At 38.2% G+C, this 20,872-nt stretch overlaps 1 protein-coding gene and 1 non-coding gene across 2 annotated transcripts; one reads left to right on the top strand and one right to left on the bottom strand.

Annotated features, from left to right (window-relative positions):
- The first annotated feature begins 8,234 nt into the window (after positions 1-8,234).
- Positions 8,235-20,364, top strand: TLR4 (toll like receptor 4). Its single transcript, XM_023223668.2, has 3 exons — positions 8,235-8,617; positions 12,565-12,731; positions 16,411-20,364. The coding sequence occupies exons 1-3, from the start codon at positions 8,525-8,527 to the stop codon at positions 18,680-18,682; spliced, it is 2,532 nt and encodes an 843-aa protein (XP_023079436.2). The 5' UTR covers positions 8,235-8,524; the 3' UTR covers positions 18,683-20,364.
- Positions 11,982-12,088, bottom strand: LOC111550395. Its single transcript, XR_002734022.1, has one exon. It is a non-coding gene; the product is annotated as a U6 spliceosomal RNA (small nuclear RNA).
- Positions 20,365-20,872: the final 508 nt, after the last annotated feature.

The following is a 20,872-nucleotide window of genomic DNA, read 5'->3' as shown; positions in this document are numbered from 1 at the left end:
GATAAAGCTGAGGACATCCCGAGGATCAATGAAAAAAAAAGTTAATTTCATTAGGGATGGTGCTCTGAATCCTGCACCATTCTTTGGACTACGTATAGATTGGAATATATCTTTTGAACCTCAAGGAAATCACACACTAGATACTTTTCTGTGCTTCATGTGTATTTGCCCAATTTGCATATTTGTCCATCATTTCCCAGTCTGATTACTTCCAAATTCATAGACTTCTCAGAGTGGAAGGTAGAAGAAAAGAAGAGTAATTGTGGAATAAAGAAGTTACTTGACAAATAATGTAAGTTACTCATGTCCTTACCCCATTCTTTCCAAAATCACATGTCATACACTCCTGGGTTATGCAAGCATGTGCTGTCCACAGTGATGTATTATAAGGTGACTTGCAAGTCTAGCTTAGGATTGCATCAGACACCAGCTCAAAATATTTTGTCACAGGTTGTCTTCTAGTAAAAGACAGAATAAATTCCTTTTACATTTTTCCTTCTTTTTCTCAGTGGAAGTTGCTAAAAAGAGGAGAAATGTGATTGACCAGTCATTAAAAAAATGGCTGATTATATGTAATCTACTCATTCCTGCTTCCATTTAATGTTAATTAAGCACTTATCATGTGCTGATGATAAACACTAGCGCTACAACTCTGAATGTAACAGATTCAATCTGTCCTCACTTGGATCTTATTAGCCTTTATATAAAATAAGACCCAAGTCAACTGAGACTATTACCAGGAGTGATTTTCACAATTACTCATACAACTAACATGCATCAAACTTCTCCTAGGTATTATTGAGCACTATGATAGGCACAGGGTGCACGGAGATGCACCAGATTTGGCTTCTGTCACAAGGGGGCTAAAAGCCTAGTGGGAAAGGAAGATAATCCCTCTAGAACATGAGAGACAGTTGCTTTGGGAGGACAGAAGGAAAAGTAACAAATGCCTACTTGGGGAAGTTGGGCATGTATTAATAAGATGCAAAGTCTTAACAATGTCCTACAATGCCCTAAGTAATCTACCTGGCAACCTGTGCCTCTCTACACTGGTTGGTTCTAGCACTTGCCTGTCTCTGGATCTTTGCACTGGCTTATCCTTCTGACTCAGGGCTTTTCAACCTTGACACTATTGATATTTTAGGCTGGGGAACTGTCCTGGATCTAGCACATGGTGAGATGCTTAGCAGCATCCCTGGCCTCTACTCAGTGGAACCAGCAGCAACACCTCCAACCCGTAAGCTATGACAAACACAACTGTTTCAAGAGATTGCAACATGTCCCCTGGGGAAAAATCATTTCCAGTTGAGAGCTACTATTCTAACTGGGGTGTTTTTCTCCAAAGTATCTGCATAGCTAGGGACTCCTTCCAGAATTGGCTCAAAATGCCACTTTCTCAACAAGACCTATACTGATTGTCCTATATTTGATAGCACAACAGGATGGTTAAAGTCAGTAATAGCTTAATTGTACATGTTGAAAAAATTTGAGTGTAACTAGATTGTTTGTAACTCAGAGATAGGACTTGAGGGGATAGATACCCCATTCTTCATGATGTGTTTATTTCACATTGCATGCCTGTATCAAATATCTCATATGCCCCATAAGTATGTACACCTACTATGAACCCACAGAAATAAAGGAATAAATAGAGAGAAAATAAATAAATAAATAAAACTTCAATGCCGCACACCATTCTTCATTCCCCTCACTCTCTTAAATTTTTGTCTATAGATCCTAACATCTTCTGACCTAGTATATAATGCACTTATTTATAATTATTATCATCTCTCTACTAATTAGAATATACGTTCAACTTGAGCGAGAGGGACTGCTTTGTTCACTGTTGTAGTCTTCCTGCCCAGAACAGTGCCTGGCAAAATGTTAACCATCCGTACATATTTGATGTATAAATAAATGAATGAATTATGGTCAACATTTGGGTAAAGTTGTAACATTTACAAGTACATCCACATACAAGATCTCACTTACCCCTCAGATAATATTGTTAATTAGGCCATAGTGTTATTTTTGTTGTATAGTTTAAGGAAACTCAATGATGTTACAAATTAATCACACCCACAAAAAATGATGATGCCAGAAAGTAAAAAGGATAATTAAATGTTTTAAAGTATAGTCTTCAGATTTGATTTGGCTGTGTCCCCACCCAAATCTCATCTTGAATTGTAGTTGCCATAATCCCATGTATATCATGGGAGGGACCTGGTGGGAGGTTATTGAATCATGGGGGCAGTTACCCCCATGCTGCTGTTCTCATTATTGTGAGTGAATTCTCATGAGATCTGATGGTTTTGTAAGTGCCAGGCATTTCCTCTGCTTGAACTTCTCCTTCCTGCTACCATGTGAAGAAGGACATGTCTGCTTCCCCTTCCACCATTATTGTAAGTTTCCTGAGGTCTCCCCAGCCTTGTGGAACAGTAAGTCAATTAAACCTCTTTTTTTGTTGTTGTTTTGTTTTGTTTTTAAATAAACTACCAATTCTTGGGTATTTCTTCATTGCAGTATGAGAATGAGCCAATACACCTTTTCTATATGACACCATGCTCTTCCAGGGTGTGAATGAATAGAATAAACTTGGATTCACTGGCTAAACTGGGAGTCAGAAGAAAGAGGGAAAACCCTCTTGCCTGCAATGAACTGTCCTTTGTGTATTTATTCATGACTAAATAGACAAAGAGGATTTTTCTACCTCAGGAAAAAACATAGTGTTTACTGCAAAAGAACTTCCTTTCAAATCCACTTGCTATGACTCTGTCCCTCTCTGTCTTGCTTGAACTAGGGTACATGAATCCCCAAGGAATATAGGGATGTACAAAAGCATAAGAGAAGCCCCAGAATAATCATTAGCCTCTAGTAAGATAGTCACATTACTCAATATGCAGAGGTGACATATACTCTAAGATACTCACTACATGTTAAAAATAAATTTAGATATATTGTTTGGGGATGTATTCATCAACTACTTACTATGTATCTACCCATGCATTTAATAACTGTGAGCATCATACAAGGCCTCCATGCTCATGCAGTTTATATTCTACTGGTAGAGGCAGATAATAAAGAGATGAGAAATTCAAAGTAATTTTAAAAATAACACAGGAAAGGTCATAGACATTTTGGTCTGGGGAGGAGATGGCACTATGTAGGCCAATTACCTGTGAGGGTGCACTCACTCACCTCTTGTACTTGTGAAGAACATACTGAAATGTACAGGGCATTTGGGAGGAAAATAATGAGATGCACAGGGCAGTACTTAATGTGAAGACCTCACCATAGAGACAGGAATTAAGTCACCTGGAGCCAAGAGAATACCCTTTATGCCTTTGCTTAAAAGCACCATTTTCTATACTATATACCACAAGAGCATTGGGCCATGGCACATTAATGGATTCTGGACTGGTAATGGGTGTCCAAAGATAAAAGAGGGTTGAATGGGTCAAAAAGCTGGGAAACATTGAGTACTCTATCTCCTTTCATAGATGCAAAATAAACATTAGTCTAATACATGTTCTAAGGAGTCCTTAGAAAATAAATCTGTTTTTCTCTGTTTAACTATTTGTTTCTTTTACTTAACCTGAACAGAGCTTTTCTCTTTTCTTCCTAGTAACAAATTTTTGTTGTATATAAGCTACCACTGATTTTAAGGTGTACCATTACTTTATTTGCTACTAAGAAAGAAAAACAATCTCTGCCAATTATAATTGTACTATATTGTCAATTATATGAGAAACATTCTGATTTGAGAGGTGTTGACATGAAAAAATGTGAAACTTAAAAACTTGAGATGGTTGGATGGAATGAGGTTTGGTTTTTAGATATGTCAAGTTAATGGGACCTTTCTTCTCTGATCTAGGCTATATTGTAATTGCTCACCCTTGTTTCTTTTTTTTTAATCACTATGCAATGGACGTTATAAGATGCCAAGGTTGTGGCATAAATACAGCCTGCTGACCAACAAAATTTTGTGTTCCTCTTCCACAGTATAGGATTGGTGCTGTGAAGTGGTACTCACCATTAAGTGTGTGTGCGTGTGTGTCTGTGTGTCTGTAAGTTTTGGGTAGGGGGAAGAGCCTTGAAGCTTAGAAGATAGAGATCCCTTGCAACTTGGTATTGTGTTGGGTCTAGTTTTGGTCAAATGCAATGAGAGCAGAGACAATGTATGTCACTTCTGAGCAGAGGTAGTTAAATACCTGATATCCCCTACTCTCTTCACATTCTATAGTAAACTTGGAGGCTGCATGTTGAATATGAAAGTATAACGAAGTAAAAGAAACCTAGAACCAAGAATCATACCTGGTGTACTCCAATCAGAAATATCCTCATTGAGTGTTTCATGAGCAAGGAAAACTTTTATTGTGTTAAGTCACAATAAAATTTGGAAGTTTATACAGCAAGTAGCTTAGTCTAACACTTGTCAGTTTTGTGCATATTTCTTACATCATATGCATTACCTGCCAAATAATAGCAAACACTTCTTCTAGGTCCCTGGCAAACATGAGATTCCTCTGTTGACTGACTGATTATGGGTTGTGAGTTGAACTGGCTCTGCATGAAGGATGTAGGTGATCAAGTGGCTTCTTGTGCCTCTGGCCAAAACTCTACCACTGTGCTTAAGATGTGATTAATTACATACAACAAATCCCCATGACACATGTTTACCTATGTAACAAACCTGCTCATCCTCCACATGTACTTCTGAATGGAAAATAAAAGTAAAAAAAAGAAAAATAGGCCCATAATGGTAACTAAACACCACGGTCTTACCTCATTATAATACTGCATCGGTAAGTCCATCAGCATAAGCAAGTAAGATCTGATAACCAAGAGGCTTACAGTTCTAATTTGTATTTGACACATGGTCTGCCTTCTGGAAGAGCAACACAGAACCTAGATATCTTTGATTAAGGTCGGTAAATGATTAGGTGTTAATCCCATTCATTTTCCATGAAAAGGAAACCTCTTTACAAGTCACTACCAGGGATTCTCCAGTCACACATAGGAAAAATTTCCAGGAAGACTTCTATAAAATACATGTATTAACATCTCAGAAAACATAGTTGTAAGGACTTCCCTGGGCCCTTTTCCTTAGTTCCTAATCTTGACTATCAAGCAGTTTCCTCTCCAAATGATGGGAAGAAAGAGCATTTGTCTATTACACACTTGTATTACTCTATTCACTTAAGCACTGTGTCCTAGTAATGGGGTCTAGTTATGTATGCCTTGAAATGACACACATATTTGTTTTGCATTCTTAGGGAGTGGAGTGTTTCTGTACATGTATGTGTGATGGGGTAGGTCAGGAAATTTTTTTATCTAGGCAATACCCAGCCTGAAATAATTATTAGCATGACATGAGGTAATCGTATTTCTATTTTAGAAAGATGTTTTTAACTGCAGGATGAAGAATCAATTGGAAGAGCTGATACATTGAAAGAGGTGAATCTAGACTTTGGGAGGCTTCTTAACAGTATATTGTGCTAGTCCTGGCTGTGGGATACGTTCAATAGTAATCCTAGTAGAAATGGCGACTGACCTTTTGGAATTGTTTTACAATTTCTAGAACTTGTCAGAACATTTTTTAAAATGTAGGTTTTGTTATTCAGCTATGGTGAAAATAACAGATCAGAAGATGATACCACTGGAAATATAGTTTGTTGTTTACAGTTCCTAAGAAGCAGGGGCATGCCATACCATGCAGGGCCACATAAGTAGCACCAGAGACTGCCAGGAGGCAGAGGGAGCAAGAGGAAATTATAGGCACAAGCTTTTATTGTTGTTACTGCAGAAAAGGCAAGGCAAGGCAGGGTAAGCAGGGATAGGACTGGCTAGTTTGAATAACCTCAGTGGGCTCTGGGGTATAGTGTCTGTCTCTAGTTTTCTGGTACCTGGACCTTGATGATTAGGGCTGAATAATGGTGTCTACTTGGATGTAAGAGTCAGGTAGAGGAGGTGGTTCAGAGTAAGGGCTCTAGATTGGTTAGCGTACATAAGAAAGGCATGCTCCAGGGCAAATATTTTGCTATTTTTTTAGAACTAACTAGCCCTGGTAGGTGCAGTCTCTTCCCAGATGCCGGAACATCAAGAACACAGAAAAGAAGAAAACTGAGTTAATACATGTCTAGCATGAGAAATGAGGAAGTAAGGGAAATAAAGTCAAAGAGATTTCCACCTTGAATGACTATGTCAAAGTGAAACACCATTAACTTTCCAGGGAAATAAACTTTATTCTGTGTCAGGCACTGCTCTAAAATCTTTACACAAATAGTCTCAATCCTTAGAGCAAAGCTTTGACATGGAGGTTGTTTTTATCTTACCTCTACTGGTATGTTGATGGAGTCTACAAAAGTTTGTGCTGAGTCCACTACAGAATGGTCCCTCACAGCTTGGTTTTTGACATGTTGGATTGCAAGTGCTTGGAGGATGTTACAGTAGAACTATCTAGGACAAAAGTACCCATAATATTTCCATTTTAAATCATGTTCTTATTGAACAGAAACTTACATTGCACTTGCTACTTTCCAGACACTGTCCTAAAAGCTTTACAAATGCCAGCTCATTTAATCCCATGACAATCCTTTGAGATACATATTATCATCCTCTTTCTATCCACATTTTCAATCCTCATCATAGCTCTCATTTATGGAATGTAATGATGATGCTCTAGACTAGGCGTTTTATGTAAGTTAGTTTCATTCAGTAATTCAAGACACACGTGATTATCTCCATTTTAAAGATCAGAAAACTAAAGGTTGGTAGGTTTGTATAATTTGACTACCATCGCATATCTTCATTTTAATACATTTTATAAATGCGAGCTTCTGCTATGATTAAAAATGATTACCACATTGTACAAATCAGGAAGTAATAATAAGTGTTGGTGAAGATGTGAAAAAATGAGAACACTTGTACACCATTTGTGGGAATGTAAAATGGTACAGATGCTGTGGAGAATCATATAGTGGTTGTGCAAAAAATTAAACATAGATTTACCATATGATCCAGCAATCTAACTTCGGAGTACATATCCAGAAGAACTGAAAGCAGGGACTTTAAGAGATATTTGTACAAACATGTTCATAGCAGCATTATTCATTAATAGCTAATGTGTGGCAACAATGCAAGTGTCCATGAACAGACAAATGGATAAGCAAAATGTGATATGTACATAGAATGGAATATTGTTCAGCTTTAAAAAGAAGGATGCTTTGATCTATACTACACAGAAATGAACCTTGAAGACATTATGCAAAGTGAAATAAACCAGTTACAAAAAGACACATACTGTATGATTCCACTTCTAAGAGATACCTAGAGTAGTCAAAATTATAGAGACAAAAAGCAGTGCATAGTTTCCAGGGGCTAGGGAAAGGAGAAATGGGGAGTTATTGCTTAATGAATAGTGGTGATTGTACAAAAATATGAACGTAATTAATGCCACGGAATTGTACGCATACAAATGGTTAAGGTAATACATGTTATGTTATGTTATGTCATGTCATGTCATGTTATGTTACGTGATTTTATCATAATAAGGAAAATGGAGGAAAAAAAAGAAAGAAAGTAAAACTTAGTAGTTTACGTGACTTGACCAATGCCTCGAGGCCATGAGTCACCCAGCTGAGATCTGAACTTCAGTATATTCAATTCTGAAGTCGCAGACTTTTACCAATCTTCTTGTACTTTTCAAACTGTGTTTCACTGGAGCTTTATTTTCAGTTTGGTATGTGAGTTTCTTCACAAGAAGAGGTGGACCAAATTGCATCCTTGCAAAAGCTTATATATCGAGATCCTAAACCCCCTACCTCAGATTATGACCGTATATGGAGAGAGAACCTTGAAAGAGATATGTAAGATAGAATGAGGTCATTATGGTGGGCCCTCATCCAACATAACTGGTGTCCTTATAACAAGGGGAGATTAGAATTTAGACACAGTTGTTGACATCTTGAGTTCAGACTGGAAGCCTCTAGAATTGTGAGAAAATAAATCTCTGTGGTTTAAGCCACCCAGTCTGTGGTAATTCATTATGGCAGCCCCAGCAAAATAATACAAATAGTGTTTCCACAGCTGAAACAAAATTGGAAAATCACCATCATCCTAGAGAGTTACAAGGGCTATTTTAACAGCATCTGATGGTTTTCCTAAATTTGCCAAGCCCAGACAGAGGTCAGATGACTTCCTGGGATAAAAGCCAACTAACTTCCTCTTGCTGTTTCTTTAGCCACTGGTCTGCAGGCGTTTCCTTCTTCTCCTTCTAACTTCCTCTCCTGTGACAAAAGAGATAACTATTAGACAAACAAAAGTCCAGAATGCTAAGGTTGCAACTTTCACTTCCTCTCACCCTTTAGCCCAGAACTGCTTTGAATATACCAATTGCTGTGGGGCACCGGCTTGAGGAAGAGAAGACACCAGTGCCTCAGAAACTGCCCGGTGAAACGGTGATAGCGAGCCACGCGTTTACCGGACCACTGTCGCTCACAGAAGCAGTGAGGATGATGCCAGGATGACATCTGCCTTGCGCCTGGCTGGGACCCTGATCCCAGCCATGGCCTTCCTCTCCTGCGTGAGACCAGAAAGCTGGGAGCCCTGCGTGGAGGTATGTGGCTGGAGTCAGCGCCTCTGAACTCTCCCTCACTTCTGCCCAGAACTCCTCACTGTGTGCCTTGGTTTATTTTTGCAAAAAAGAGTTTAATTACCTTAAAGGCTCAAGAAGCCACAGAGATCAAATAATTCATTGTTAAAGGGCACTAAAGGCAGCCAATGGGGGTTTGTTCCATTTGGAGATTTTGAGTGCTAACAGGGGCATTAGATTACATAGATCTGCGTAAGGTCCCTGCTCTGCTACCTTGTGGCTGTGTGAAAAAATTATCAAACCTGTCTCAGACTAGTTTTCGCATCTGTAAGAGGATTATAATACCTTCTTCACCAGAGAATAAACAGACTGCTTCAGTGTCATTTCTTCCCACCGGTGGTCTTTACACTCAGCTTCAAGCAGTTACCCTGCTCCTTTCAATCTCAGGAAGAAGTTGGCTTTTTTTTTGTGTGTCTCTAGAGAAAGAACTTTCTAAGTGGGTGTCAGACTTCTGTATGCAGTCATATAGTTTAGTCCAGAGGATGAAAAAAATAAGAGAATGAAAAAGGAAAGGAGAGAGAGAGAAGAAAAAAGCAAGAGGGAAATATGTGTAATATTAGCTATTGCAACAGTTTGTTTCTTGGTGAAATACCAATCAGCTGGTTGGTAATCTTATTCATGATGGATCTCTTTTGTTTTTCCCCTGTACAGACTTCAGAGTTGCTTTAGAAAAAGAAAATGATTTACAGTGAGGCAGGGTCAGAAACTCAAGAGAGGCAAAGCCAGCTGCAGTCCTGAAGTTGAAGATATGGGAGAAAATCAAGTAATATTTAGCAAAGACTCATTCATTATCTCAAAGCCATCCCTTCCCTCAATTCCCCGCCCGTAGTCCTCCTCCTTGTCTTCTTCTCTGTATCCCTCTGCTGTTAGGTTAGTGGAGATAGATTTTCTAATTAGGCTCACTGCGAGGTAAAACCACAGCCAACCTTGACTTCTTCTTTTCCCCATGTACGATTTCCTGTAAGTCCCTGAAGCCTGTCCATACCTGCCCATCCCCTTCTCGCCACTGTACGGCAGGCCCTCACTTCCCCTGGCATTGACTCTTACACAGTGACTGCTTTCCTGACTCCAGTCTTCTTCCCTTAATTCATTCTACACGTTCTTGTTTGTTACGTATTTGCATTTGCTGTTATTATTTTTCCTTAAGCTTTGATCTAACAAATTATCTCCTTAAAAACTTTTGATAACTCTTCATTGCCATTAGGACAGGTTTCTACCACAGGGCCTTTGCACTGGCTATTTCTTCTACCTAGAATGCTAGATCAGTGCTATCCAATGGCAATATTATGTGAACCGCATATGTACTTTTGAAGTTTTTTAGTAGCCTCATTAAAAAAAGAAACAAGTGAATTTAATATTTTTATTTCACTTAGCATATTTAAAATCATGTTTAAAATTTTAATATATATTTACCTATTACTGATATTTTACATTCCTTGTTTGGTACTGAATCTGGAATTTAGTATATATTTTACATTTACCATGCATCTCAATTTAGACTATTCACGTTTCTTGTGTTTAATAACTGTGTATGGCAAGTGACTACCATATTGGTCAGTGCAGCCCTGGTCATTTTCATGGTTTAATCACTCCATTCAGATTTCTGCTTAAATGTCCCCTCCTCAGGGCAGTCTTCCTTGATTGCCCCATGTAGAGCTCTCCAGCCTCACTTATTTGCCCCAAATTTCCTTTTATTGCTTATTTTTTTTTTTTTCCGGAGCACAACATTTTATATTTTTGTTTGTTTATTTTCTCTCTCTTCCTTTGTAATGGAATTGGTAAGGACCACTATATTTCCCGTGGCCAGCACACAGTAGCCGCTAAATTTATATGTGATAAATGATTGAAATAATTGCTGCAGGACAAAGTCTAAGGCCCTCCTGATCTGGCTTGCCCTCTTACTTAGGTTTCACCACTCCTACCACTCACCAGCTAACCTAAGTTTGTTTTCCACTCTTTCCATGCTCATGTTGCCCTCTTCTTACGACGTGTTTTTTCTTCCCCTTTCCACATATCTAAACCTTACTCATCTTCCGAGACCCACTTTAAAATCTTCCTTTTCTGGGAAGCCTTTCTTGAATACGGACTTGATCTCTACTTTCTCTGAACCACAGGACAAATTTTCTAAGCCTATTTTATGGCCCCTTGAGACAGTATTAGCTTTGCTCCTATCTAAACTCTTTCTCTAGACTGTGAGTCCATTGAAGTCTGGAGCCACGTCGTATTTTTCTTTGTAATGCCCACAGCGCTTGACAGAAAATGTCTACAATGTGGACTTAAGTAAACCTTCATTTAATTAGTTATTCAATCAGTTATTGATTCAGCAAATATTTATTGAGCATCAACCATTTGCCAGACACCATTCTGAGTGCTGGAGACAAAGCAGTGGGCAAACCCATTGAAACTTGCAATGGAGTACAGGAGATGAACAATCAGATGGGAACAATCACATAGACAACATAATGTTAGATGGTGGTGCATCCTGTGAAAGGAATAAAAGAGGGCAAAGAAAGAGTGCCTGGCTCTGTTTCTATTAGGCAGTACTGTCTTTGAGGCTCCATGGCTTGTAACATTTAAGCAGAATACAAATGAAGATCTGCGTGTTTGAACTCTGACTTTGCGCATATTACTTCATCTCTATGATTTTCCATTTTCCTCATCTTTAAAATGCTTATTTGAAGATTAAGCGAAAGTATACAACAAACAAGAGTTATGCTGGCATAGGGTAAGGGATTAATAATAGATAATAATAATTAATGTTAACATCTATTGATCACTTATACTGCAGTGGGCTTTTAAATAAGCTCTTTAAACACCTTATCTCATTTAATCCTTCAAACAGATTCTATTGGTTTCAAACAATAGAAAACTACAGTTAGCTGGCTTCTGCAAGGAATTTTGTCAGAGAAAATGAGAGCGTTCAGAAATTAGATGGAAACGTTAGAGAACTAGGCTTACAAAAAATGTGGGAAAGTAGGCTAGAAAGCAGCGTAAGAACGAAGACAGCATAAAGCACTTGACCTTATTTACTAGGTTCCACCATGGGAATCCATGCACTCTAAAGATTTCCCCCTATTTCTACAACAAGGGTCAGTGAGCCAAGAAAAATAATGCAGCTGTCAAAATCCGGGCCATGACTAAGGAAGTTCTGGACATCTTGACTGCCAGACAGTCTCCCCAATGGTGTGGGATATTTAGAATGATACTGGATATTTTATTTAGTTTTTGTATTTCCAACTTTAATTTTAAGTTCAGTGGTACATGTGCAGAGCATTCAGGTTTGTTACATAGGTAAATGTGTGCCATGGTGATTTGCTGCATAGATCATGAAAATAAGAAATGTGTCATGGATTTGTGTGTGATCCTTGTGCAGGGGCCATGCTAATCTTTTTTGTATCCTTCTAATTTTAGTGTATGTGCTACTGCAGCAAGCACGATATTGGATATTTTAATACCTACATTTTTACATCTGATAAAATGAGGCTCACTGAGGTTTTTCTTTTGTTTGTTTTGTTTTGTTTTGTTTTATTTTAAAAGACTTTGCCCTAAACCACACGGAATTGCTGGCATGAAACCCAGAGCTTTCAGACTCCGGAGCCTCAGCCCTTCACCCCCTGATTCCATTGCTTCTTGCTAAATGCTGCCATTTTATCACAGAAGTTAGAATGCTGAGCACATAGTATTTGCTCTTTACTTTCTAATCTAGATTAAGACATTTTATAAGTATGAATTGAGCGAATGGATGGATGGATAGATGGATGGAAGAAAGGACAAATGGATGATGAAAGGTCGACTGAATTTTGTGCTTGCACAAAAAGAGCCTCCCCGCCCCCGCACCATCTCTTGTCTAGGAGAGGGGAGTTGGGAGACCATGCAGTAAAGACCCTTCATTTCATGTGTAATCATTGCAGGTGGTTCCTAACATTACTTATCAATGCATGGAGCTGAATTTCTACAAAATCCCCGACAACATCCCCTTCTCAACCAAGAACCTGGACCTGAGTTTTAATCCCCTGAGGCATTTAGGCAGCTATAGCTTCTTCCGTTTTCCAGAACTGCAGGTGCTGGATTTATCCAGGTAATGAACGCACTTTTACATGCTGCACAAGGTGAGATGTTCATTGTCCTATCATTTCATTATTGGAGTGGAAAGCTTGCTTGGTGGAGTCTCATCTGCTTTCACTTATTCATTCATACAACAGATGTCTTATTAGCTGTATAACCTTGACCATGCTACCTCTATTCTTCAGGTCTCAATTTTCTCATCTGTGAAATAGGCAGTTGGCTGAGACAGCTTCTAAGGGAAATTCTAATTTTTAGGTTTTCTTTTAAGACAGGAGAGAAAATTAGCTTAAATTCTTTCATAAGTGGCTATTTATTGACTACTTGCTATATGTTGTACACTCTGCAAGAAGACAGGTATATATTGATATATAACACACAGCCCCTGTTGTTAAGGAGGCATATCTTCTTGAAAGAGTTAATATCTTAAAGTCCTGGATATGGTCCTGGGTACATAGCATATATTCAATACATTTTAATTACGATTTTTTGGATCTTGAAGCTGATATAAATATAACAATATATAGCAGTAGGTGATAAACTGTGTCTAAACTAAAGGTAACAAATTGTATTTTTCAGAAGAGGGACTTCTCTGTGGCGGGTAGTCAAGAAAGATTTCACGAACTGCATAAGATTCAAACAATGTCTAGAATATTAAAAGTAGGGTAGAGGATAGGGAATTAGGTAATGTCAAGTAATCCAAGGAGAAAGATGTCAAGATTAAAGGAAAACATCTGCTGTGGGCAGGGAATAGTGGCTAAGATTTTCTTTTCTGATGCAGGGAAGTATATTGTTTGTTGTGGCAGGTGAAACTGTCATCATGATATTTTAAGGGAACCAAATTCTAAACGGGTTTTCATCATCGGGGCCTTATTTGCAAATCAGACTAGATAATGGATAATGTTCTCTGCAGTGGTTTGTAAAACATTTCAAAACATTTTACATATTTTTTATTGTAGAAATTATTGATAAAGACTAAGGTCACAATATGAAAATCCTTTTTAGAGCAGACATTTCTGTAGAAGAGTGAACATATGACCTATTATACCCTAACTTGGATAGAGGTAGGATAAAACAAAGTGGTAATGGAACAATTCAAAGGCAGTGGTATAGTGCATAGAGCCCTGTTGGGGTCAGAAGACTGGAGCCAAGTTAACCCCCAACATTTATAACCATGTAACCTTAGGCATATTACTTCATGTCCCTTAGTCTTAGTTTTCATGTCTGATCAATGGAAATGATGCAACTTATCCTGCTGGATTAAATGTGACAATAAATGTTAATATGCTGTATATATTTAAATTTTTATAAAGTATATTTTGTAAGCATAAAGTATTATTATTACAGAATTTCATTCGTTTTTTAAAATAATTTCAACTTTTATTTTTGATTCAGGGGTTTACATGGTTATATTGTGTAATACTGAGGTGTAGGGTACAATTGATACCATTGCTCAGGTACTGAGCATAGTACCCAATAGTTAGTTTTTTAACCCTTGCTGCTTTCTCTCTATCCCCTCTCTGGTAATCCCCAGGGTCTATTTTTGCCATCTTTATGTCCATGTGTACCCCATGTTTAGCTCCTACCTATAAAGTGAGAAAGAACCCATGGTATTTGGCCTTCTGTTCCTTTGTTTATTTGCTTAGGATAATGGCTACCAGCTGAATCTATGCCATTATGTTCTAAATTTCAGTTTTCTGCGTGAAAATTTTGTCACGTACTCTATTAAGGTAGACCACCTCTCCCCCTGCTTTTTTTTCCCAAACAAGTAGTTTTTCACCAAACAATGTCTGTTATGTAATTCATCTTCAATCCACTAGATACCCAAGAAACTTGCCCCAGAAACCTTAAATCTGTGCTTATAGAGAGGCCAGCTTCCCTTCTGGCTAGCCCATAGGAGATTCTGAATTAGGGCAAGCACAAATAATAGCACAATAGACGTCCTTTGCCTTTTCATACAGTGTTCACATACAGTAACTCAACTAGTCTTGTAAGAATGCTTTGTGATAGACCAGGCAGCCTTCTTCCCCCTATAGAAATCTGTAATATATATGTATGTTTCTTTTTATAGATGAAGAAGCTGAAGCTTGAATAATTTAAGTGACTTATATACATTATCATTGCTTGTTAGCCACAGACCAAAGATTTAAGTTCACATCTCCAGAATCCAACTTAATTGTTCTCTTTGTCTTAATATTCTACTTCTCTAAAGTGACTATCACCAATGTAATGATATAGAGATACAGCAAGACCCTTTAATTCTTGCCTGATGTATACAGCAATGCAGAGATAGAATGATGGGCTGTAAAAATCATATAATTGAAAGAGAGAACTTCAAAAATAATCAAGTTCAGCTGTTTGATTTATAAATGTGGTAACTAAAACCTAGAGAGGAAAAGAGGTATTCAAGGTCACCCAGTAGGAGAGAACTGCAGAAACACCAAACCCAAGCTCTTCTGTCCACTCTTCCAGTGTTCTTTCTAGTATACTGCCTATCCTTTATCTAGTTACCAATAAATAACAAAAGCTTGGACCACAATGCTTTTATTATCTAGGAAACTCCTGAAGAAGCTAAAATGGGTGGGGAATATTGTAAATATAATTCATACTGGATTAAGAAAGAACTTATTTGTACGTTGTAACTGACAAGCACCTGCAATGATAAAGGAATTTATCATTTATCATGATGGCTCGCTGTTTGCTGGCTGCATCAAAGCCCTATCTCTAGGACATGTCTCTGAACATTGTATGTAGGATGGCTTTCATTTCTCTTGGGATAAAATTCAAAACCCTTCCTCCGGGTGGTAAACCTCTGCCTAATTGGAAATCTTCTTTCTCCACAACTCCATATTGTACACTCCAATTTCATCTCTGTACTCCAACCATGGAAGCTATTTGTCAAGATTAATCTGTGTGTCATTTTTTGCTGTCAACCTTGGGGCTTTTGTGTTTGCTGTTCACTTCACCTCCTTTTATCGTTAACTTCTACTCATCTTTCAATTTTCAACTTAAGTGTTCTCAGAGAAGCCTACTTTGATTCTCTTGGTCCACAACAGTTCTCTGGATGTGAACTCTTATAGCACATGATTTTCACTGTTTTTCGCAAAACTCGCTCCTATCACAGGTTACAAGCATTTACCTCTGATAACAACAACTTTCAAGTATCGAGCTATCATGTATGCACTTTTCATAAACATTAAGAGTATCTGTGACACTTATGTGTAATTTTTCATATCTCTGAAATTGATATTTACCAGTCATTTATCTTGGCTAACAACTAACAACTATCCATATTATCTGTACCAATCAGATGTATAATCACAATTTTGTGTGACAGAAAATGGCTAAACTTGATCCAAGGCTATTACATGCTTTATCAACTGCACAATCTTTATATATGTCAATTATTGATGTTTAAATGATTTCCTTCTTATGGATTTTCTCCTCTGCTTATCATGTATGCCTAACATGACAAAAAAGAGCCTATCATTACAGCCAGTATGATAATACTCAATCTGTGGGGCTTCTTATTTGCTCATGCCATCATCATCTGTCCTGCTTGATGTCTTTGCCTATGCACAATCATATGACCCATCACATTCCGTATGAAGAACTGGATGACTAGGATTAATATTCTATTTTAGGTTCTTATTCAGCAGAAATGTTATATAATCAATGTCTTTTTATTCCTGTAGGTGTGAAATCCAGACAATTGAAGATGGGGCATATCAGAGTCTAAGCCACCTCTCCACCTTAATATTGACAGGAAACCCCATCCAGAGTTTAGCCCTGGGAGCCTTTTCTGGACTATCAAGTTTACAGAAGCTGGTGGCTGTGGAGACAAATCTAGCATCACTAGAGAACTTCCCCATTGGACATCTCAAAACTTTGAAAGAACTTAATGTGGCTCACAATCTTATCCAGTCTTTCAAATTACCTGAGTATTTTTCTAATCTGACCAATCTAGAGCACTTGGACCTTTCCAGTAACAAAATTCAAAATATTTATTGCAAAGACTTGCAGGTTCTACATCAAATGCCCCTACCCAATCTCTCTTTAGACCTGTCCCTGAACCCTATAAACTTTATCCAACCAGGTGCATTTAAAGAAATTAGGCTTCATAAGCTGACTTTGAGAAGTAATTTTGATGGTTTAAATGTAATGAAAACTTGTATTCAAGGTCTGGCTGGTTTAGAAGTCCATCGTTTGGTTCTGGGAGAATTTAGAAATCAAAGAAACTTGGAAGAGTTTGACAAATCTGCTCTGGAGGGATTGTGCAATTTGACCATTGAAGAATTCCGATTAGCATACTTAGACTACTACCTCAATAATATTATTGACTTATTTAATTGTTTGGCAAATGTTTCTTCATTTTCCCTGGTGAGTGTGACTATTAAAAGGGTAGAAGACTTTTCTTATAATTTCAGATGGCAACATTTAGAATTAGTTAACTGTAAATTTGAACAGTTTCCCACATTGGAACTCAAATCTCTCAAAAGGCTTACTTTCACTGCCAACAAAGGTGGGAATGCTTTTTCAGAAGTTTATCTACCAAGCCTTGAGTTTCTAGATCTCAGTAGAAATGGCTTGAGTTTCAAAGGTTGCTGTTCTCAAAATGATTTTGGGACAACCAGCCTAAAGTATTTAGATCTGAGCTTCAATGATGTTATTACCATGAGTTCAAACTTCTTGGGCTTAGAACAACTAGAACATCTGGATTTCCAGCATTCCAATTTGAAACAGATGAGTGAGTTTTCGGTATTCCTATCACTCAGAAACCTCATTTACCTTGACATTTCTCATACTCACACCAGAGTTGCTTTCAATGGCATCTTCGATGGCTTGCTCAGTCTCAAAATCTTGAAAATGGCTGGCAATTCTTTCCAGGAAAACTTCCTTCCAGATATCTTCACAGATCTGAAAAACTTGACCTTCCTGGACCTCTCTCAGTGTCAACTGGAGCAGTTGTCTCCAACAGCATTTGACACACTCAGCAAGCTTCAGGTACTAAATATGAGCCACAACAACTTCTTTTCATTGGATACGTTTCCTTATAAGTGTCTGCGCTCCCTCCAGGTTCTTGATTACAGTCTCAATCACATAATGACTTCCAAAAACCAGGAACTGCAGCATTTTCCAAGTAGTCTAGCTTTCTTAAATCTTACTCAGAATGACTTTGCTTGTACTTGTGAACACCAGAGTTTCCTGAAGTGGATCAAGGACCAGAGGCAGTTCTTGGTGGAAGGTGAACGAATGGAATGTGCAACACCTTCAGATAAACAGGGCATGCCAGTGCTGAGTTTGAATATTACCTGTCAGATGAATAAGACCATCATTGGTGTGTCTGTGTTCAGTGTGCTTGTGGTATCTGTTGTAGCAGTTCTGGTCTATAAGTTCTATTTTCACCTGATGCTTCTTGCTGGCTGCATAAAGTATGGTAGAGGTGAAAACATCTATGATGCCTTTGTTATCTACTCAAGCCAGGATGAGGACTGGGTAAGGAATGAGCTAGTAAAGAATTTAGAAGAAGGGGTGCCTCCCTTTAAGCTCTGCCTTCACTACAGAGACTTTATTCCCGGTGTGGCCATTGCTGCAAACATTATCCATGAAGGTTTCCATAAAAGCCGAAAGGTGATTGTTGTGGTGTCCCAGCACTTCATCCAGAGCCGCTGGTGTATCTTTGAATATGAGATTGCTCAGACCTGGCAGTTTCTGAGCAGTCGCGCAGGCATAATCTTCATTGTCCTGCAGAAGGTGGAGAAGACCCTGCTCAGGCAGCAGGTGGAGCTGTACCGCCTTCTCAGCAGGAACACTTACCTGGAGTGGGAGGACAGTGTCCTGGGGCAGCACATCTTCTGGAGACGACTCAGAAAAGCCCTGCTGGATGGCAGATCGTGGAATCCAGAAGAACAGTGGGTACAGGATGCAACTAGCAAGAAGCAACAACTATCTGAAGAGGAAAAATAAAAAACTCCTGAGGCATTTCTTGCCCAGCTGGGCCCAACACTCATTCAGTTAATAAGTATTAAATGCTGCCACATGCCAGGCCTTATGCTAAGGGTGAGTCATTCCATGGTGCACAAGATATGCAGGGTTGCTAATCTCAAGGAGCTTCCAGTGCAGAGGGAATACATGCTAGATTAAAATACAGAGCCTTCCAGGTGGGCATTTCAACCAACTCAGCCAAGGAACCTATGACAGAGAAAGTCATTTCAACTCTTACCTCATCACGTTGAATAAAGACAGAGAAAGCAGAAAGAGACATTGTTCTTCTCCTGAGTCTTTTGAATGGAAATTATATTACGTATTATGTTATAGCCATCATAAAACCATTTTGGTAGTTTTGACTGAACTGGGTATTCACTTTTTCCTTTTTGATTGAATACAATTTAAATTCTACTTGATGACCTCAGTGGGCTCCTGAGGCAAGATGCCCATTCGATTTTAAGTCAGTCTCCTTACAGAGGTTAAGGTCTAGTGGCTAATTCCTAAAGAAACCTGGTTAACACATGCCCACAACCATCCTGGTCATTCTCGAGCATGTTCTATTTTTTCACTAATCACCCCTGATGTATTTTTATTTTTATATATCAAGTTTTCATTTTTTTAATGTCTTGCCTATAAGCCAATATCATAAATAAGGTTGTTCGAGACCTGCTTCAAATATCCACATTTATTTAACCACTTTTTTTCAAGGAAGTATGTAAAGTACATTCTGTCACTTTGTCACTCGATGTCGTTGCAAAGTTATTGCCTACTAAGTTATGACTGTCTGAAAGCAGCATTGAAATAATTTGTTTAAAGGGGGCACTTTTTTAAACAGGGGAAGACATTTTCTGCTTCCTGTTCTTATCAAGGACAATTTGGGCTAGAGGAAGGAAGGAAGTGGGGTGACCTCAGGAGGTCACTTTTTCTTGATTCCAGAAACATGGACTGATAAACCTGGGGTGACCTCATGAAATGAGTTGCAGCAGAAGTCTATTTTGTTTTTTCAGAGCAAGTGATGTTTGATGGATCTCTGAGACATAGAGAGCTGGAATCCCTCCTGTGTACCCTCTTCACTGCCAGGAGAACTACTTGTGAAGGGATTCAAGGCAGGGAGTATACATTGCTGTTTCCTGTTGGGCAATGCTCCCTGACTACATTTTGGGAAGAGTGGATGTTATCATTGAGAAAACAATGTGTCTGGAATTAATGGGATTCGTATAAAGAAGGTTCCCAGAAAATAATGTTCATCCAGCCTCCCCAGAAACAGAACATTCAAGGACAATGAGGATGTCATCAGGGAAATGAAAATAAAAACCACAATGAGATATCACCTTATACCAGGTAGAATGGCTACTATAAAAAAAAAAAAATGAAGTGTCATCAAGGATATAGAGAAATTGGAACCCTTTCACACTGTTGGAGGGAGTGGAAAATGGTGTAGCCATTGTGAAAAACAGTATGGAGTTTTCTCAAAAATTAAAAATAGAACTACTATATGATCCAGCAATCTCACTTCTGTATATATACCCAAAATAATTGAAATCAGAATTTCAAGAAAATATTTACACTCCCATGTTCATTGAAGCACTGTTCACAATCACTGTTTCCAAAGTTATGGAAACAACCCAAATTTCCATTGAAAAATAAATGGACAAAGAAAATATGCATACATATACAATGGGATATTATTCAGCCGAAAAAAGGGGAATCCAACCATTTATGACAACATGAATAAACCTGGAGGCCATTATGCTATGTAAAATAAGCAAGTAACAGAAAGACAAATACTGCCTGATTTCACTTATATGAGGTTCTAAAATAGTCAAACTCATAGAAGCGAGAATAGGACAGTGGTTCCTAGGGAAAAGGAGGAAGGGAGAAATGAAGAAATAAGGAGTTGTCTAATTGGTACAAAATCATAGTATGCAAGATGAATTAGCCCTAAAGATCAGCTGTATAGCAGAGTTCCTATAATGAACAATACTGTATTATGCACTTAACATTTTGTTAAGAGGTTAGATCTCATGTTAAGTGTTCTTACCATATATATATACACAAAGAAGCTTTTGGAGGTGATGGATATATTTATTACCTTGATTGTGGTGATGGTTTCACAGGTATGTGAAACTATGTCTAAAACTCATCAAATTGTATGCATTAAATATACGC

The sequence above is a fragment of the Piliocolobus tephrosceles genome, chromosome 14 (genome assembly GCF_002776525.5).
Source record: "Piliocolobus tephrosceles isolate RC106 chromosome 14, ASM277652v3, whole genome shotgun sequence".
Lineage (NCBI taxonomy): Eukaryota > Metazoa > Chordata > Mammalia > Primates > Cercopithecidae > Piliocolobus > Piliocolobus tephrosceles.
The sequence above is the reverse complement of the archived record's forward strand: the minus strand, read 5'-3'. Positions and strand labels throughout refer to the sequence as shown.

Bases quoted from the DNA above. Each gene is read 5' to 3' on its own strand.
- TLR4 (XM_023223668.2), top strand. From the start codon at position 8,525: ATGACATCTGCCTTGCGCCTGGCTGGGACCCTGATCCCAGCCATGGCC. The intron at 8,618-12,564 runs GTATGTGGCTGG...TAATCATTGCAG, and splicing joins GCTGGGAGCCCTGCGTGGAG to GTGGTTCCTAACATTACTTA. The intron at 12,732-16,410 runs GTAATGAACGCA...TTATTCCTGTAG, and splicing joins CAGGTGCTGGATTTATCCAG to GTGTGAAATCCAGACAATTG.